General features: G+C 39.3%; 1 protein-coding gene across 2 annotated transcripts in view; it reads left to right on the top strand.

Annotated features, from left to right (window-relative positions):
• The window catches only part of REEP3 (receptor accessory protein 3), a 99,509-nt gene that overhangs the window by 67,107 nt on the left and 12,027 nt on the right, over positions 1-20,375 (top strand). Inside the window, exons 1-4 of one of the 2 annotated variants that reach the window (XM_070364927.1) lie at positions 5,220-5,436; positions 8,447-8,523; positions 11,798-11,918; positions 12,096-12,209. In XM_070364927.1, coding sequence (XP_070221028.1) covers positions 8,456-8,523; positions 11,798-11,918; positions 12,096-12,209 — 303 coding nt within the window. In that variant the 5' untranslated portion in view covers positions 5,220-5,436; positions 8,447-8,455. Of the gene's footprint in view, positions 1-5,219; positions 5,437-8,446; positions 8,524-11,797; positions 11,919-12,095; positions 12,210-20,375 lie in introns of those variants that run through there. The other variant, XM_070364926.1, reaches the window with a different exon arrangement.

Here is a 20,375-nt window from a genome sequence, read left to right as displayed (position 1 = left end):
AAGTAATTAAAAAAAATATTTCTCTGGCTTTGCCCCAGTCTACTGCATGAGAACATCAATCTTGCCTATCTTCCAGTTTCTTCTCAAATACTTTTTTTTTTTGGATGCCCAGGTCTTAATTGTAGTATGTGGGGTCTAGTTCTCTGTGCAGGGATCGAACCTGAGCCCCCTGCATTAGGAGCTTAGAGTCTTAGCCACTGGACCACCAGGAGAATCCCCCCAATATTTCTGAGAGTCCCCTGGGGATATCTCAGGCAGCGTTTCTTAAAATGATACTCCTCTTCTCCGTTTCCAGGTCATCGTGGTAGTAGCATCCATCAGTGCCAACCAGGGCATTAGTGGTGTCACAGGTGGCAGCCAACAGCACTTTGACTGATGTCCACCTAATTCTGGAACCATGGCTCTTGCAGTCCCCACAGAGGTTAGAGGATAACCTTTTATATTAGGGTAGGCTAAGCTGCTGTAATTATAAATAAGCAGGTAAGTTGCTCACTCAGTCATGTCTGACTCTTTACAACCCTCGGACTGTAGCCTGCCAGGCTTCTCTGTCCATGGAATTTCCCATGCAAGAATATTGGAGTGGGTTGCCATTTCCTACTCCAGAGGATCTTCCCAACCCAAGGATCAAACCTACATCACTTGCGTCTCCTGCATTGAAGGAAGATTCTTAAGCTGAAACAAAAATGCAGTGGCAGAGGGAATATAAAAACATTTGTCTTTAGCATAACAGTCCAGGTCAGTGTTGACTTCATCAAGAAATGTTTCTCAAGCAACCGTGTAAGAAATAGGGCTCTGCCCATCTGTAATATGTAGATTCCAAGGTTACTCTGCTCTCTGCCTTCCCAGCCACAGGACAAGAGAAGAGCCTGTGGGGAGACACACTCACTTCCCAAAAGCCTCAGCTAATATTCTATTGGCGGGAACTGGACACATGGCCCTACCTCTTTCAGAAATGGACTGAGAAGCGCTGGCTCTGGCTGGGTGACTCCCCAGCCAGCCTCTGTTATTTGCCTTTTTATGAACAGCAAGCTGTCACCTCCACCCTGTCCTGTTTCACCATCCTAGACCTTTCATTGCAGCCACCTCTCTCTGACACCCAGAGAAGCAGAGGGCATGGTTGGTCACATAATCTATTCCATCTCTACCCTAGGCAGATCCCTATTCCATCCGTATAAACAAATTTCATAAATCTTTACTACTCTTTTGAAATCCACTCTCCTTCCCACCCATTCCCAGTGTTAAAGATGACCTGCCCTCCTACTGCAGAGTAAAGACAGAGGTCCTCACCTATGAACCACTTCAGCCTCTTCCCAATATGGCCACTGTCCTTTTGATTCTATTTCAGAGGAAGATGCACCCCAGCTTCTTAATCTCACTCTTCTTTCTCATCTTATTCTTGTCTATCTCATACAAGTTCTTGCTCCCATTAAGTATTCCTGCTTCCTCGTAATTTGAATCTCATTATCTCTCCAGTAAAATGTTCAATCCTTGAGGCTATAAGCATGCTTTTATTTAGCCTCATGCTATTTTTTATTCCCCCCATTTTTCTTTTTAAACCAGGCCTCGAAAGACTCCTTTATATTCAATTGTCATGTCTTTACTTCTTGTCTAAGCTTTTTGCAGTCTTTACAAAAAGGAGCACGCTAAGCTCTGTGTGGTTCCGTATTCATTCAACAATTCATATATTTACTGAGCTCCTCTGCAGATACAGAGGGTTGAGCAGAACAAAATAAAACCTTTGTCCTCTTGGAATTAACATTTTAGTAAGGAAAGGCAAGGAAAGCATTTTAGTATTTGTTAGACGTGTCTGTGATACGTGCTAAAGAGAAAAATAAGTCATGATAAGGGAGTTAGAAGGACATTGTTATTTTAAACAGGGTAGTGAAGAAAGTGCTCGCAGATAAATATTTGAGCAGAGACATGAGGGAAGTGAGAAAGCTATCTACATGGATAACTGAGGGAAGAGCATTTCAGACCATGAAACAGCAAGTACTAAGGCCCTGAGGCAGAAACATATCTGCACCCAGGAAGGATAGCAGAAGGGCCTGATGTGCCTGGAGCAGAACAGGGGGAGGAGGGACAGAGCAGATGAGGCCAGAGAGGCAGCTGCAGCCAGAACCACAGGGCCTGGTAGGCCAATGTAAGAATTCTGATGGGGGCCAACAGAGGAGTTTCAGCAGAGGAATGACCGTGTAGTCCAGTAGTCATGTCCAGATGTGAGAGTTGGGCCGTGAAGAAGGCTGAGCGCCTAAGAATTGATGCTTTTGAACTGTGGTGTTGGAGAAGACTCTTGAGAGTCCCTTGGACAACGAGATCAAATCAGTCAATCCTAAAGGAAATCAGTCCTGACTATTCATGGGAAGGATGGATGCTGAAGCTGAAGTTCAATACTTTGGCCGCCTGGTGTGACAAGCCAGGTCTTTAGAAAAGACCCTGAAGCTGGGGAAGATTGAGGACAGGAGGAGAAGGGGGCGACAGGGGATGAAATGGTTGGATGGCATCAACTCAGTGGACGTGAATTTGAACAAACTCCAGGAGGTGGTAACGGACAGGGAAGCCTGGCATGCTGCAGGTCATGGGTTCACAAAGAGTTGAACACGATTTAGTGACTGAGCAATAACAACAGTGACCTGCTCTCGAAGGAGACACTCTGAGTGACGTACGCAAAAAGACCCAGAAAAGCAGAATGATCACTTAGGACACAGTGAGAATAATCCAGACAGGAGATGATCGTCGTCTGGACTGGTGAGGTGTCTGTGGAAGTGGCGAGGAATGATTTTGATTGCTGATATATTTCCAAGAGTTGAGAGGCTGCATAGTGCTGGGACCTACCACCTGCCCCTCAGTGGAGTTTCTCCTCCACGTCCCACCTTTCTTTGCCTTGCTTAGGGCCCAGGAGGCTGATCCATACAGGTTGCGTCATTTCTGACTTCCCTTTGGGTTTGGCTCATGAGAGACTCCTGCAGAAAATCAGAAGGCTGGCTGAGCGTGAGGTCAGATTACGGTTCTCCCGGCTTCCTCCCTGCCACCAGGGGTTGCTGTGAGTGTCCCCCTGAGGCCACACATTGATGGTTACCCTGTCTGGATTCCAGTAAACCTGTCCCCGTCCACCCTTCTTCACACCAGGCGAGTAATGCCGGTTCCTGCTGTCGCTAGCTCAAGGGTGACCGCTATTCTTTATTGGTTTTCTTGAACTTCACCCACAACTGTATAAATAGTCCCTTTAATAAGCTTTCCTCAAACTCTTGTACTCTTGACTCATACTGGGAACTAGGGTGTTTAATGAAGTAAAAACAGCAGAACATTTTGTTTATCACTGTTATTTACTTGTTTTTCTCTCCAGTAAAATGTTAAATCCTTGAGGACAGAAGCTGTTAGGTTCCTGTTTCTAGTCCCATGACGTGAAGTAGGTAGAGCTTATTACAGCTATATCAATGAGTATTCTATGTAATGATCCCACCTGAGTCCTTAGGAATTGTCTAAATTATGTTTTATTTGAAAGATGAACCAAAAGTAGGATATGTGTGTGTATGTACCCATCTTAGTGCTCATAAGCTCCACCTTGTTGGATAATTCAATTCCCTGGGGTCAAAAAGACTTTTAAGAAAAAGTTGAGTAAAGCTTTTTGAGTTGAGTAAAGAAAAAACTTTCTTCTTGTTCTTTTTTTTTTAATACAATATGTTCTTGTTGGTTATCCATTTTAAATATAGCAATGTGTACATGACCTTCCCAAACTCCCTAATTATCCCTTTCCCCCCACCCTCGGCAACCATAAGTTCGTTTTCTAAGTCTGTGAGTCTCTTTCTGTATTATAAATAGGTTCATTCATATCGTTTCTTTCTAGAGTCCACATATAAGGGATGTCATACGATATCTCTCCTTCTCTGTCGGACTTAACTTCACTCAGTGTGGCACTCTCTAGGTCCTTCCACGTTGCTGCAAATGGCATTATTCCACTCTTTGTAACGGCTGAGTATGTTTGTACCTCGTCTTCTTTATCCGTCCCTCTGTCGATGGACATTTCGGTCGCTTCCATGTCTTTGCTATTGTAAACAGTGCAGCAGTGAACACTGGAGGGCATGTATCCTTTCGGATCATATTTTTCTCTGGATATATGCCAGGAGTGGGATTGCGGGGTCATATGGTACCTCTATTTTTAGTTTTTTAAGAAACCTCCATACTGTTCTCCATAGTGGCTGTACCAGTTTACATTCCCACCAACAGTGTAGGAGGGTTCCCTTCTCGCCACACCTTCTCCACCATTTGTTTGTGGACTTTTTGAGCAGCTTTCTTATTCATTGTTCTCATGAAGATATCTAAACATTGGTTTGTTGATTTTACCAATTGTTTCTGAACTGGAAAGTAATAGAACTTGTTCCCACTTTCTTAACATAAATTTTTTTTCCTGTAACTTTAAAGGTGGATTATGATATATTACAGCTGCCTGTTAAGTTACTGACTTTTATTTGCATAACATTTTAATAGCATTTATTTCTATTAGATTTGGTTATATACAATCAAGAGATTATCAGTTTGCATTGTTTTCCTACCAGTTTTTTGGTTTTAGTACTACATTTTGTTATTGATGTTTTCTATCCATCTAAAGAATATTTTACCTTAACATATTTTTAATTATCATTTTGTGTATTGCTCTTTTCTTTCTTCCCTTTTTTTGACCTTGACGTCATTCTGTTATTTTCTTTGGGCTAGACCTTAAAGAGTAGGCTGAGCAGCCTTGAGGTATAGTTTTAATAAAAGGTTTGCTGAGTAATCATTTGGTGTAAAATCCCAACCAAATCCATTAATAGGAAAAAGAAAGCAATATCTTTTCAAGGTTAACTTTCTTCATACTTGCTCACATGAATAACACACACTCCCTGCATTCATTTAATTATTAATTCAATTATTGTTAAGGTCCGTATTTCTAACAAGGAAAACAAAAAAATACAGACATTTATGAGAGCAGATTGTCAAAGAATATATTCGTTAAAGATAAATGAGAACCATGGAGTTTTGCTTATATAAAATTGAGCCAATACCACAGGAAAATGACCAGGAATACACTATTAATTGTATAGTTTGTTGTTTTTTAACTAAAAAGAACCTTCTTTCTCTTCTTTTCTCCTCTTTAAATTTTTGGCATTATTTAATATTCTCACAACCTAAATAAATATAGTCTTTTTTTTTTTTTTTTTTTAGAGTTAAACATTATATACGTGAAAGCACTTATATATTTGGTGGGTTTTAAATGAATTTGAGGAACTTCTCTGATGATCCAGTGGCTAAGACTCTGTGCTGTCAATGCAGGGGGCACAGGTTCTATCCCTGGTCAAGGAACTAGATCCCACACGCTGCAACCAAGAGCTCACGTGGCACAACTAATACCCGGCACAGCCAAAAATTAACAAAAACAAATAAAATGAATTTGAAAACTGGGTAAGTACTTGACTTTACTGAAGTCAAAGTGCTCTTTGAATGTATGGGACTCTAGCAGCTCAAGTCTATTTGAGAACTAGTATTTCAGAGAGTATCACCAAACATTAACTACCCATACTGTTCAACTCTATTGGGTAAATCATGACTATTTGTGGAGTGTTGTTTTTCGTTCTTATCCATTTGGAAGATCACAGCCATAATGAGGGTTGTGAAATAGTAAAATGATGAAAATACAAAATAGTGAAAAAATAACTAACTTAAATCATTTATTTTTCTGAAAGTTTCCTAAAGTTCCTATGGGAGAGACCAGTTAACTTACGCTGCCACTCTCCCAGGAAAGAAGGTGGTAAGGTTTACACTGAAATCCTTGTGCTGAGTGCAGGAGGGAGAGAGAGAGAAATGAAAAGATTGACCTGACAGCAACCTCTTGTTTGAAAATCTGCCTTTTTCAGGCTTCATTGTAGACTATGGCCCTGTGCCCATTTCCCAGCTCAGCCTCTTGCACAACTTACTTATTTTGGCCCTCAGTAAAAGGAGAGGAGTTTGCCGTGTTATTTATTTTTGAACTCTGCCCCATGGAGCACTGGGATTTCTTAGAGTCTCCTCAAGAGTCCTACAGTGAGTAGAATGGAAGGGCCAACAAGAGCAGGGTGTGTGTTTTTTTGTAATTGTTTCACAGTGGTTTTCAATAAAGGCTTGTTTAGTTCAAAAAAACGTGATCACCTCCAGGGTCCCTTCTAGCCTTATAAAAGTGCACTGTTTTGTTTCCAGGTTTTTCCCTTTCATTTCTTTTTGAGAGGATAACCTTGTGAATACAGTTGAAAGGTAAAAGTACTAAATTAATGTTTGATTTGGAAAGGCTAAATGAATGAATTTGTGTGAGAGCCCCACTTTGCTTTTAAAAGAGGGCAGCAAGAGAAAACACATAGGATTTTAACCCTGGAAAAAAATCTCCATACTGGGACAAAAAGCTTGGAATTGGCGGCAGTGAGGGAGTAAAGTAACTCATGAAAAGTGAAAAACTGAAGAGAATATTTAGTCTAACTTTTTTGTTAATTTGAGATGATAATCATAAATCGGTTTCATTGTATTTTAAATGTAGATAATGTGCCATTTTGGAGAAGGAAATGGCACCCCACTCCAGTACTCTTGCCTGGAAAATCCCATGGATGGAGGAGCCTGGTAGGCTGCAGTCCATGGGGTCGCGAAGAGTCGGGCACGACTGAGTGACTTTACTTTCACTTTTCACTTTTATGCACTGGAGAAGGAAATGGCAACCCACTCCAGTGTTCTTGCCTGGAGAATCCTGGGGACGGGAGAGTCTGGTGGGCTGCCGTCTATGGGGTCGCACAGAGTCGGACACGACTGAAGTGACTTAGCAGCAGCAGCAATGTGCTATTTGCTTCAGGCAGTTTTTTAAGTTCTTAAGTGAAGTAAATTGGGCTTCCCAGGTGGCTCAATGGTAAAGTATCTGCCTGCAGTGCAGGAGACACGGGTTCAATCCCTGGGTTGGGAAGATCCCCTAAAGAAGGAAATGGGAACCCACTCCAGTATTCTTTTCTGAGAAATCCCATGAACAGAGGAGCCTGGTGGGCTATATTCTGTGGGGTCACGAGTCAGATACACACACACACACACACACACACACACACACACACACAAGGTAAATTACTCTTCATATGTCACAACACATTGTTTCAAAAGTTATTCCTGGCTGTTAGTAATTGATTTTTCCAAACAGAAAACTGTTAAAGCTACCTGAGTTACAGTTTCATATTTATAAAATACCCAAAGAAGCATCTGTATTAAAACTAAATAGGTCAATTTTTTAACTAATTATAGAGACCTAATTTTTTTTCTGTCATCTTATTGTGATGAGAATAGGGAAGTAGTGGTTATTCTTGGACCTCACATTCAGCAATTCCTCACATTCCTTTCTGTACATGGGTAAAACTGGATAATAGCACCAATTCGAGAGTCAGGCAGCCGGGATTCAAATTCTGGCTAAATGACCTTGAATACCTCTCTGTGCCACCAGTTCCTTATAATTATATACTTATGTAGTATATTTCATAATGCTATTGTGGGGGATAAGTGAATTAATATATGTGATGCTCTTAGCACAGTCTCTGGCCTATAGTCGGATGATTTTTTGTGTTGGTGAGAAAACAGAGATTTTAACCCTTAACGAAAATCCAACCTATGTGAGTGATAAAAGAGTCTGTGTACTTAGGGAGGTAGAAAGGAATAAATTTGTGAGAATGAGTTCAAGAAAAATGAATATCCTTCTCACCATTCTGTGAGAAGGATTGCTGCAGAGACACAGAGTCTCAGGGACCTTATAGGATGCTCTAGTCTGTACAAGAGGTAAAAATATCCTGAATTACTCTTAGTCCATTAGTACTGGAGTGGGGTGCCATTGCCTTCTCCGATATTTAAAAGACTAATAAAGATTAAATATGGTCATATCATACTATATAGTTTCTATAATAATTAAACAGTTACAGTCCATGGGGTCGCTAAGAGTCGGACACAACTGAGCGACTTCACTTTCACTTTTTCACTTTCATGCATTGGAGAAGGAAATGGCAACCCACTCCAGTGTTCTTGCCTGGAGAATCCCAGGGGCAGGAGAGCCTGGTGGGCTGACGTCTATGGGGTCACACAGAGTTGGACACGACTGAAGTGACTTAGCAGCAGCAGCAGTCTTCATAAAGAAGCATGTAATAAGATCTTTTAAAGAATTTTCCTCCGGTTAAGAAAAATATGTCCTATTTTTCATTTAGGTTCCTACATTATACTGTATTAAGCCTAGAGGTTTGTTATCCTTCAATTTTTGTATCCCAGGACAACTGATGTGGTGACGTGAGGAAGTCAGACATAAAACCTGTTGAGAATTAAACCATCGCCTTCTTCATTTAATCCAACATACTATGTATGATATATACGACTCTTCAGAGTCTCAAATAATTTTGGTCCATTATTTCATAAGTATTTTTATTATTTGCAGGTTCGATGGATGATGTACTGGATTGTCTTTGCCCTGTATACTGTAATTGAAACAGTAGCAGATCAAACAGTCGCTTGGTAAGTTCTAGCATTGAGAAATGTCCATAATGTAGACTCTTATCTGGCGTTCTGTGTTCTTATCCTGCTCTTGCTGTTAACTAAGAGATTTTTTTAAAATAAATGTTTAAAATTTTTGTTTATTTGTCTATGTCATGTCTTAGTTGCAGCGCGTGAGATCTTTGTTGCATCGTGGGGGATCTTTCCTTGTGACACGTGGGCTTAGTTGCTCTGTGGCATGTGGGATCTTAGTTCCCCAAACAGGGATCAAACTTGTGTCCCCTGCAGTGCAAGGAGGATTCTTAACCACTGGACCACCAAGGAAATCCATCCCTAACTAAATGAATTTCATCAGTCTACCTAATTATCCATTGCATCATTTCCTTTAGCTGGTTTCCCCACAAGGACATTACCTTCCTTATGGAATCCCCCACATAAAGGCAGTTCATCCTCCTGCCCACATGCCGCTTCCTCCCACCCTTCTCCCACACATGTCCCAGGATCTCGGAACAGAGAAAACTTGGTTGTCATTATCTTTTTTCCACACACTGATGACTTCACACTATTTTTGCTTTATTAGTATTTCCTAAGCAAACTCCCCTTTTGAAGCCCACAGCTTCTGATTTTAGCACTTCCCTCCCATCCTTAAAATTCTCATCCACAAACATTCGAACTGGATGACATCAAGTCCACATGGCTACCACCCGCTCCCAACACCAGCTCCTGGACTGCCCTATTCCAAACAGCATGAGGCAGAATTGAAACATGTTTCTATCCTCAAGGATCAAACATTTTACTGAGAAGTCATACTTAGTGGAACAACCTGAGTCTCATTGTGCTGTATTTCAGGAGTATATTTCCAACTATACCTTGCCATCACTTGGAGAAGTCGTTTTTTCCAAACTCTAAACATTTACTACCTCGCCACTATCTTCAACCACCCTTACTGCACAAACCCCCAACTTAAATCAGCCCAACCACACTCCTCTTCTCTTCTTTACCCAGGCTACCAACTGAGCTGAAAAGAAATCAATCAGTTGCTCATATAGGTATCAATTTGAAAGTCACCATTCCTTTTACTTGCTTTTGGTCACTGGCTTCTTCCATTCCCTCCTGTTTCTGTTTCAAATCTTTACCGTTCTCTGCTTTCACTGTCTTTCTGACTTTGTAAGTCTCATCATATTCTCATAGCACACTAGGTCACGTTGGATGGCTCAGAAAAAATAGAAGTCATGAGACTTAAATGTTCTTCACAACCAGCCCTTATGTATCAACTTCTCTGTATCTGCATCCATCTTTCTCTTCCTCCTTCTGTCCCACAGTTCATTTATCTGTTATGTTTTGGTAAAGGGGTTTGGAAGGGTTTTTTGTTTGTTTGTTTGTTTTTAAGTGGCAGAACAGATTCTAAACCAAGCTAGGTGTCTTGAAGTTTCCATGTTCTCTCTTTAAATGCATCTCTGTTTTTCTGGTTGCAAACGTACATATATACACTATTAAAAAGTAAATAAGGTAGAAAAAACTTGTCATGAGCAACGGAAGTCCAGAGACTCCTCTGTAACTGCACTGTGCAGAACCCCTTCATCGTCTATACAGTAGTCGGTCCTCACTGCCCCCTGCCCACCTGTCTCATCAGAAGAGCCCAGATTTTTTATCACGTACCTTAGTAGCGCATAGACCACAGGATGCTTGTTCCCTTGTGCTGTGTTACTTAACTTTTGCTATGGCAACAAACCACCCTAAGCACAATGGGTTAAAAAACAAACATTCATTTCTTGCTCAGGGTACATGAAGACAAATGGTCAGCTGCCAGCGTTGCTGGGCTCAGCTCAGTTTTAAGTGTCTTCTTGTTCATGGACCAAGCCTGAAGAAGCAGATATCCTCACGACAGAAAGCAGAATTTGAAAGCAAGAGGTTGGGGGGTGTTGAAGTGAGGGAGTCAAGTGACATTTAAAGCTTTTCTTTGCATTTAACATATGTTGCACTCACATTCTGTTGCCCAGAGCAGGTCACATGACTAAACCCACGGTCCTTGCTTGAGGAAGTGTAGTCAGCCTATGGGAGAAGATGCTGAAAAACCCCAGTGGGAAGGGGCACGGGTATATAAGCCTAATTTCCAGGTTACCACAATGGCGATTCCTTTCTCCTTCCAAGTGAACGATTTAGGTCTGTCAAGTGCTGCACTTCTGGCCAAATGAAATTGGAGGGGACGTTTTCTGGGAGCTCTAAGAGAAGGAGATGTGCATATGGGGTAACATTGCACACTTGGAGCTTATAAATGCTTAAAAACACACCTAACACTTGGGAGGTATGTCCTGCTATGCCATGGCAGCTAGGCTCTGCAGACAGGGTGGGTGCACCTTACTGTCCTGGTTAGATGCTTTTAATGAACTCTGCCAACAAAGGTCCATCTAGTCAAGGCTATGGTTTTTCCAGTGGTCGTGTATGGATGTGGGAGTTGGACTATAAAGAAAGCTGAGTGCCGAAGAATTGATGCTTTTGAACTGTGGTGTTGAAGAAGACTGTTGGACTGCAAGGAGATCCAACCAGTCCATCCTAAAGGAAATCAGTCCTAAATATTCATTGGAAAGACTGATGCTGAAGCTGAAACTCCAATACTTTGGCCACCTGATGCAAAGAACTGACTCATTTGAAAAGACCCTGATGCTCGGAAAGATTCAAGGCGGGAAGAAAAGGGGAAAACAGAGGATGAGATGGTTGGATGGCATCACTGACTCAATGAGCATGAGTTTGAGTGAACTCCAGGAGTTGGTGATGGACAGGGAGGCCTGGCGTGCTGCAGTCCATGGGGTTGCAAAGAGTCGGACGTGACTGAGCAACTGAACTGAACTGAACCTGAACTGAATGACCTCTCTGAACTGCTCCAGTTAGTTTGGCAGCTTGTCTGACTTTGTCTATAGAGAGCAGTCTTGGAACTTCCTTGGCTGTCCAGTGGTTAAGACTCTCCCTTCCAATGCAAGGGGTGCAGGTTTGATCCCTGGTCTAAGATCCAACATCCGCGGAGGGTGCAGCCAAAAAGTAAACAGTTTTTTTAAAAAAAATGTACATGAATGGAACAACTTTGAACTAGAATCTCTGCGAGGGGATAGGCTGCTCTGATCTATATAATTAGTGAGATTAATTTGTCAGTTCAAACATAGTTGTTTTCCTGATCACAACTTCTTACCTGTGAAAGCGTAACACAGTGACTGAACTTTAAAAAAAATTTTGTGTATGATTTCCTCATTGTCTGTAGTTTTATTTTCACCAGCATCCTTTTCAAATATTTTCTTGTCAGGTTCCCCCTCTACTATGAGCTTAAGATTGCTTTTGTCATATGGCTACTCTCTCCTTATACCAGAGGAGCAAGTTTAATATACAGAAAATTCCTTCATCCACTACTTTCTTCAAAGGAAAGGGTAAGATGTATAAATTATTTCCACAAATCATTTGTTAGAAATGCGTTTCATCATCACATGTTGCATGCTATAAAATGAGTGAAACTATTATATTAGGGGAGAAAGTCCTAGTTTTCAGCTTCTTGACATTCTTTTTAAATAAAATTAATATTCTACAAACTTGATTTTTTTTTCCAGGAAATTGATGATTATATTGTCCAAGCAAAAGAACGAGGCTATGAAACTATGGTAAACTTTGGGCGGCAAGGTTTAAATTTAGCAGCTACTGCTGCCGTCACTGCAGCAGTGAAGGTAATTTTTTATTTACTTTTTTTTTTAATCCAGTGTCAAATTGCCAGTGAACAAAGTAGGGTGGCTTTTTATTTCAGATCATTATAAATTTTGGCACAAATTTACCTTCTGTTTATTTTTTTAATGTTAGAAAACAACAAGTAGACTGTTTTAAAGATATTTTAACACGTCTTCTATAATTGTTAGATATTTTGAACTCTTAATTGATGACAGAATGAGAGATAGTAAATAAAACATACTGGGAAAATGTCATTTTGTCGTAATCTTCCTACTTTATAACCTTAAAATAGTTTTGAGTAAATAACCTTTAGTAAAGATGACCATTCTTTCTTTGTCTTTGGTGTTTTTTTCCCCTCTATCTCTCCATGGCACTATCTTGGTAGGATTTCTGGCTTACTTCTGCACCCATACTTCAACCAATTTGAGGTAACTGATTATTCAAAATAAGGCATGAAAAATTTCTGCTCTTAAAACTTAAGATTTTACTTAGCCAATTACTAATGTCATGTGTTGTGTTTTGCAAGCCAAATTATCAAAGGAATGCCTTATGTGAAAATTCGCATTATGGCTTTTGGATTTCTTTGCATGTAGTAATTAGTGTGGTTGATTTTAAATCCCATGGCATTATTGGTTTTGGTGTGTAGTATGTGGAAAGAAAATAGGTTTCAGCTTCAGAAAGTTCTGAGTGTGACTTTCCAAATAACATCAGCCTTTTACTTAACTTCTGCTTTGGGAGGATGGCAGGGAGGAGAAAATGAGGCAGAGCAGAACTCAAGTCCTGGTCTGCTGCATAAGAAAGTAGAGGTTTTAAAGTGGTTGCCTGCAGGGGGATGGAGAGAGGGGACCAAAGGTTTCTTGCTTTCTTTGTTATAAAATTTAGCATTATTTAGCATCACAAATCAAGTACAAGTTATTTATTTACACCCTCAAGAAGATGCTTTCTGAATTTTCCATACTTAAAAACAACATTCAACTGGATTCTGTGGCAAAAAACTAAAAACTAAGTTTCAGCATCAAAAGTTGTTTAGGAATATAGACATTTTATGTGTCTGTATTCCCAATTTTTGATGCTGAAATTTAGTTTTTAGACATTTTAGAGCACTGTTTTAGGAAACATGCTGCTGCTAAGTCACTTCAGTCGTGTCCAACTCTGTGCGACCCCATAAACGGCAGCCCACCAGGCTCCCCCATCCCTGGGATTCTCCAGGGAAGAACACTGGAGTGGGTTGCCATTTCCTTCTCCAATGCATGAAAGTGAAAAGTCAAAGTGAAGTCGCTCAGTCATGTCCGACTCTTAGCAACCCCCTGGACTGCAGCCCACCAGGCTCCTCCGTCCATGGGATTTTCCAGGCAAGAGTACTGGAGTGGGGTGCCATCGCCTTCTCCGTTAGGAAACATAGACGCACACAAATCTCATTTGCCCGGTTCACTTCAACACTTAAATATGGTTTATAATCCTACCTACTCTGTGAGACTCGTAACTGTTTTGTGGGATATTTATTTTATTTTGACTTACTACTTCCAACCTCTACATGAGGAACCAGAAACCCCAACCGGATTATCTTTCCTCATTCCTTCATTTATTTTTATTTTATACATACTTTGCTGCCACTGGTATTTAACATCCTATATGTTTATTTAAAGATATTTAGTGTATTGACCATCTAGGTTTGTATCTAATGCCTACTGTATGGTAGGTGCTTGGGATGCAGCAATGAACAAAACAGATACAGTCCCTACCCTTTCAGGCCACTACTGTCAAGCTGAATATCTGTATCTACTAACTGAAAATTTTATCTCATATTTGGTTGCTTAGAGCCTACCCCTTGCCCTCCACTATTAAAAAAAGCATTATCTAGTAATTCCCTGGTGGTCCAGTGGTGAGGATTCCGTGCTTTCACTGCAAGGGCCAGGGTTCAGTCCCTGGTCAGGGAACTAAGATCCCAAAGCCTCAGGGTGCAGACAAAAAAAATAAATAAAAGGTAAAATAAGCATTATCTTACTGAAACACCTTTTTGTAGAAAGACTATAAAAGTGATCCCATACCTATATTTCTTTAGCTTCTTTGTGATATATATTGCTTGTCTTTATTTATATATTTAACAAATTAAAACCACTTCCCCACTTCAAAGACAAGAAACAGCATAAAAATTATCTAAGTTACCACTGCAAAACAAACCCACTGTAACTTGAATTCACTTTGGAATTCTCTCTTTTCGCTTGTGATCTTGTGATCCTTTTGTTATCAAGTTCACTGTGTATAGTGAACTTGATATGATGAGGCAACCCTCATCATTCTCCCAATGAGCAGAGGAATGTTGGCATCAACCATACTGGATTTTATTCATTAGAGATGGTCATTAAATATGCTGAACACAGCATAATGTTAACACTATTTGCCTCAAGTTTTACTGTGCCTGCTTTAAGGTAGGGGAAATTAGTTTCATCTCTAGAGATGTCAAGGAAAGGCACTGACTGTGATGGAAGAATCACTGAACCAGACATTTCCTACTGAAGAATAAATTGAAACCGAAATAGGAAATAGGTCAAGTTTTTAAGGAGAAACTGCAGGAAAGCTAATAGTAAGACTTGAGAATTATTAAACTTTTTTTTTTTTTTTTTTTTCAATATATGGTTTGTTAAAAATATCTTTCAGACTAAAAATACTGAACTCTCAGTGTGACCTTTAAAGACTGGCAATACCCCCAGCTAGGCTTCCCAAGCTGAACCACCTGAGCATGTTAAAGATGAAACTAGGAATCTAATCAGAACATTTATTACACCGTAAAGCAATTTTCTGAAAATGTTACTCAGCTCTGTGACCTCATTACCCGGCATCTGTTCACAAGGTCAGTGTACAAGTTTATTTTGGCTGAGCAAAGCACAAACATATGAAGGAGCTTCAAGGATTTTGCTGAGGATGTTCAGCGTCCCATAGCTTTCACATGGGAAATGCCGGCGGCTTTTGTACAGACGAGCAACACTCCTGCTGAATGAAGGACAGAGGAAGAAGAGAACTGTTAGTCGTATTAAGCGCCTCTTAGGATTTTCTCTAGCAGCCTTTTCTTGGTGAATTCTTTAGCAGATATTATTTTTTAAAGAAATCAATTATCACAGAAATGAGAGCCTTACAGTTAAAATTTCTGAAATCTTATTGACTGTAAATAACGACAGTTAGGTCAGAAATCCTGACATCTTGCTGTCTGTTTTAATGGCTTTCTGTTTGTGAAAGAATTTGAGGAGATTCAGCTGCTTAGTATCATCTGTATAAAAAAAGAGAGCCCTTCTTTAGACAATGGAGAAGAAAGATCGTATTTTTTTTTCTTTGCAATCTAAGCACGATGTTATAATGAAAGTTGAATTCTGTAGCAGTTGAGTTGTCAGCATTTTTTAGCCCTGCTTCTGTCCTAATTAGCCATGAGATTTAGGGCAGTCATCTGCACTGATCTCTCCAAGTATCCATGTTCTTACATATAAAATGAAGGGGTAAAAACTGACTTCTAAAACTCCTACTCGAAAATGACGGTTCTCATCTGGGGGCAATTTTGGTAATGTCTGGAGAGATTTTGGGTTGTCACAGCTGAGGCAGAGGCGCTGCTACTGGCATCTTAGGGAGAGGACAAGTATGCTGCTTACAGAACGGCTTCCCAACACAAAAAAAATTAGACCAAAATCGCACTAATGCTGAGGTCGAGAAGCCCTGCTGTGAAAGTATGGTAAGTCAGAAAAGGCTTAAAGGATATGTAAATATGTACGGGTAATTTAGGTGTTAGGTTATAGATCATCCTCTTTTACATTTTTCTCTGTTACAAACATTCTTCAATAAATATATATTGCTTTAATCTTAAAACCATGAAAATATAGTACTCACTTAATGCAAATGCAGTCAGTTCCATTCTTGGCTTGATCAGATTGTGTTAACTATCTATAAGGACAAGGCATTTCCCTAAAAACTGCAGACTACCCTTATTCTCAGTTATAATGTAGTATGTCAAGGATCAATAAGAAATAGAGCTTAATGACTACTCATTATTGAACAGTGTCCTAAAAATTATTCCATAAGGAATTGCTGGTATGCTTATAAGATTACAAAGCATTGCTGATTATATTTTTTAATTCTTAATTTAAAAATTCTGAGGATAGGTTGAAGATTTTATACAAAGGTGATGATAAGCACAGTAAATTCCTCTTATTTAACACAGAATATGGCCCTGGTGGCTCAGCGGTAAAGAATCCACCTGCAATACTGGAGACGCGGGTTCAATCCCTGGGTCAGGAAGATCCCCTAGAGTAGGAAATGGCAACCTACTCTAGTATACTTGCTTGGGAAATCCCATGGACAGAGGGGCCTAGCAGGCTATCGTCCATAGGGTTGCAAAAGTCCATGGACACAACTGAATGGCTAAACAACAACATAGTAATATTAGTATAATGTTTAACCAGGAAACAAAATATTTAAACAAAGCAGAATGGTTGGGTATAAAGAGGTTAGAATTAGTCATACATCATGGTCCGTTTTTACAGATGCCATCCATAGACCTGGATACTTGAGTAGACATGCAAATTTTCAGGTATCAGTGAGCTTCTGTGTGGGGCCAGCTGGGAAAGCTGCTTCTTGGCTAAAGCATTCTTTCCAGAGCTTGGACCCAGCCCTCCCACCCAGCCAACCTTACCACATTCTTAGTTTCTTAAATAGATGTTCTGGGCTCATCTAAATTCAAACCCTGAGGCCTCTGAGCTCCCTGAAGACAGGAACACTTCGTCTAATGATGTAAAATGTTCTACAGAATACTTTTTAATTACTTTGACTTTTGTTTTCTCATCATAACCTTTCGTTATTTTCTCTTTGATTTTTAGGACTAAATTTAACATACACAGTGTATATACAGTTCTGTAGCGAATAGGATCTAAATGCAGGATATAGAATTACCTTGTGGTTAGTAACTCCTTCCAACTTACTAAGACTGCTGTTTCCACACATATTTTCCTCCACAGACTAGAACCTGTCTTCATTTTTCTTATACTTTTTAGCTTAATAGTGTATAAACCAAATGCAAGAAAATAAATCAAGCATTATTAATTTAAACAAAATATAAATACCTTTTAGTATTGTTTTTGATAAGTGGCTATAATTTCCTGCTTGTGCCCTCAAAATGTAGAAACAGTTTTTCTTTTAATGATGGGAGTAAGGGATTTAGATACTGGAAAGATGATGAAGAAATAGGTCAGAAATTCATATAGTATATTATGTTAACAATTAAAACTTCATTATACCCTCTGTGATGACTTCTGGGATGTGGGGGTGATAGAAGGGAGGTTCAAGATGGAGGGATATATGTATACTTATAGCTGATTCACATTGTTGTACAGCAGAAATCAACACACTGTAAAGCAATTACCCTCCAATTAAAAAAAAACACTTCATTATACCATCTATGACTAATTTTGTAATATAAAGAAATTTTTGAAAAAAATAGAAATCACTCATCTGCCTAAACATTATACTGTTTTAATTTTTTTAATATTTATCCCTGTCTAACTATAACCATACTGCACACTTGCACCCATATTTTGCATAATTTAGAATTCTGAGGTGGAGGGGAGGCATTTTCTCCTAACATTTTATTGCAAACATAATTCCCTTATTAATGGACTTTTTGTGCAGAATATATAAAAATTAGAGGGAATAGCTCTGCCTTTAAATGCAGTTATTTTATAGTGACACCTCTCCTTTTAAAGTGGTCACATTCGATACTTATAATTTATGTAGTATTTTTGAAGTTCACAGTTGTATAATAGTTTCCCCCCCCCATGTTATTTCTATTCTGGGGTTATTAGAAAACATACAGTGAAAAGAAATGATTTTTCAACGTGATAATGGCTGTTGAAGTGCTGTGAGTCCTCAAGGAAAGTACACAGCCTCTTTTTGCTTTTCCCTATATGGTAGCTGGCCTTTTTTTTTTTTTTTCTGAGGATTGATAATACCAGGGCTAGAGGGCTGATTACTCAAGAACTGCATTAAAATCCTGACTGTATACAGATCACACACATCTCGGTGTCGGTCCTTGCTCACCTTTCATGTAAACCTGAAGCGACCTCCTAGTGAATGGTGTAATCTAGCCCTGTAGATACCCATGACCATACTTGTGGTTTGGTACTGAACCTCTCCATATAAACTCCAGTGTTTACGTTCAAACATGCTGCTATCTATAGAGAACTCTGTAGCAGTCATGAGTAATGAAAAAAAAAAGGCTTAAAAAGAATAGTTTACTTATTACATATTCAGTATCAGCCCCATACCAGGTAAACTCAGAGAACGGAAGAAGCCTAAGATTTGTCCCTCTCTTCTATTTTCTTAAAATCTTACCCCGAAGGCAAAATATATAAAGCACAGCCACAGAACTAACATTAATGTGAGTTCATTTGTGAGATACACCCTAAGTAATTAGTTGATGATAATCATTAAAGATTCTGAAGTCTGTGGATGATGTAAAGCTAGACTGATTCAACAGCACGTTGACTTATTTGCATGCTGAGATATACTTTCTTGAGTGGGAGGGTTTGGGGGTTAAGAATATAGGATATTATGGATGTGTATTACCATCTGTTTGGCAATGGCAAAAAAAGTCAAGAATTGCTGAGAGGGCACAGAACTACAAAGATTGGAACAGAGAAAATGACAGTTCTGCAAAAACAAGGCATCTGTTTCAGACGAGCACTGGTCACTTCCTTTTAGCGTGTGTCTGAGTCTTTTGTCATCCTCTACTTAATAAATAAATGATGTCTGATAAAAAGAGAGTATAATAAATTAAACCTTGTCAAGAATGTTTAAAGATATGTGGAATCCAACTACTTTTATTGAGAATATAGATCCTTTTGGTGGCTCAGACAGTAAAGAATCCATCTGCAATCAGGAGACCCTGGTTCGATACCTGGGTCGGGAAGATCCCCTGGAGAAAGGAATGGCAGCCCACTCCAGTATTCTTGCCTGATGAATTCCATGGACAGAGGAGCCTGGCAGGCTACAGTCTATGGTCGCAGGGTCGGACACGACTGAGCGACTAACACTTTCAGTTTTCACTAGACCCTTTAATTATGCTTTTTCATAATTCAGAGACTATGGTAGAAATTACAAAGCTTAAGTGGGGTATGGAAATGGTGTTCAGGTTTGACATAATAGGGTATCACTAGGAGTAGCTAATCCAAGACTCATGAATCAAGACAATTTTCTTCAATGTAAAATACACATTAGCAGTAACATTGGGATGTTTGTAATGCCTTAGGCTTTGAAATTTAAAGATGAACCATTATGGATGAGTTTCTACAGTACCATTATAAGTAGAGGCAATCATAAATTCATATGTGTGGGAAGAAGAAATAATAAGTGTAAAAAAACCTTTAGAAGAATATTTTTAATCCATCTATAAATAAGAAATGAGTCATCTGTATGCTATGCAAATTTTCAAAGTGGGTAAATTTAGAAATTATTTTTTTCTCTTTACAAAGCTTTATACTTCGGGAAGAAATGTAGTTATGTCTGAAAAGTTCAGAAATGTTCCTTTCAAAGCTGTGCAATGATGAAAAGCATTGAGTATTCTGCAGTGATGGAGATACTCTCTACCTCACGGTCACTAGCCACATGTGGCTAGTGAGCAATTGAAATGTAGCTCGTGCAATTAAGGAGCTGAATTTCTTCTTTCTCTCAATTTTAGTTAACTTTAAATACCCACTTGTGCCTAGTGTTAAGTGCCATATTGTTAAAGCTTTAAGTCATATTTTATAGTAGTAGATATGCTTTGCCAGATGGTGAATTCATTAACTGAATATCATTTCATACTCAAGATTGGGGCTCTTAAATTTTTTTTTGTGGTGTTCTAGGTAGAGCCATTACCATTCCTAACTTGACTTAGCTTTGAAACAGCATCTCTTTTACTTTAAAAAAGTTCTTATGAATCATAAATATAAGCCTCAAAGTGCTAGTTCTAGGAGAGAGCAATATTATGGATGATGTTTATAGTCAGGATAAGCTCTTGATACCTTTTTTTTTTTTTACATTTTCAAGTTAAAGCAGAAATGTTTGGGAGTGAAATGTACTGATGTCTACAACTTGCTTTGAAATGCATTAAAAAGTGATTGATGGTTAGATAGATGGTAAATTAGTGATGA

This window comes from Bos mutus, chromosome 28, assembly GCF_027580195.1.
Source record: "Bos mutus isolate GX-2022 chromosome 28, NWIPB_WYAK_1.1, whole genome shotgun sequence".
NCBI lineage: Eukaryota > Metazoa > Chordata > Mammalia > Artiodactyla > Bovidae > Bos > Bos mutus.
The sequence above is the reverse complement of the archived record's forward strand: the minus strand, read 5'-3'. Positions and strand labels throughout refer to the sequence as shown.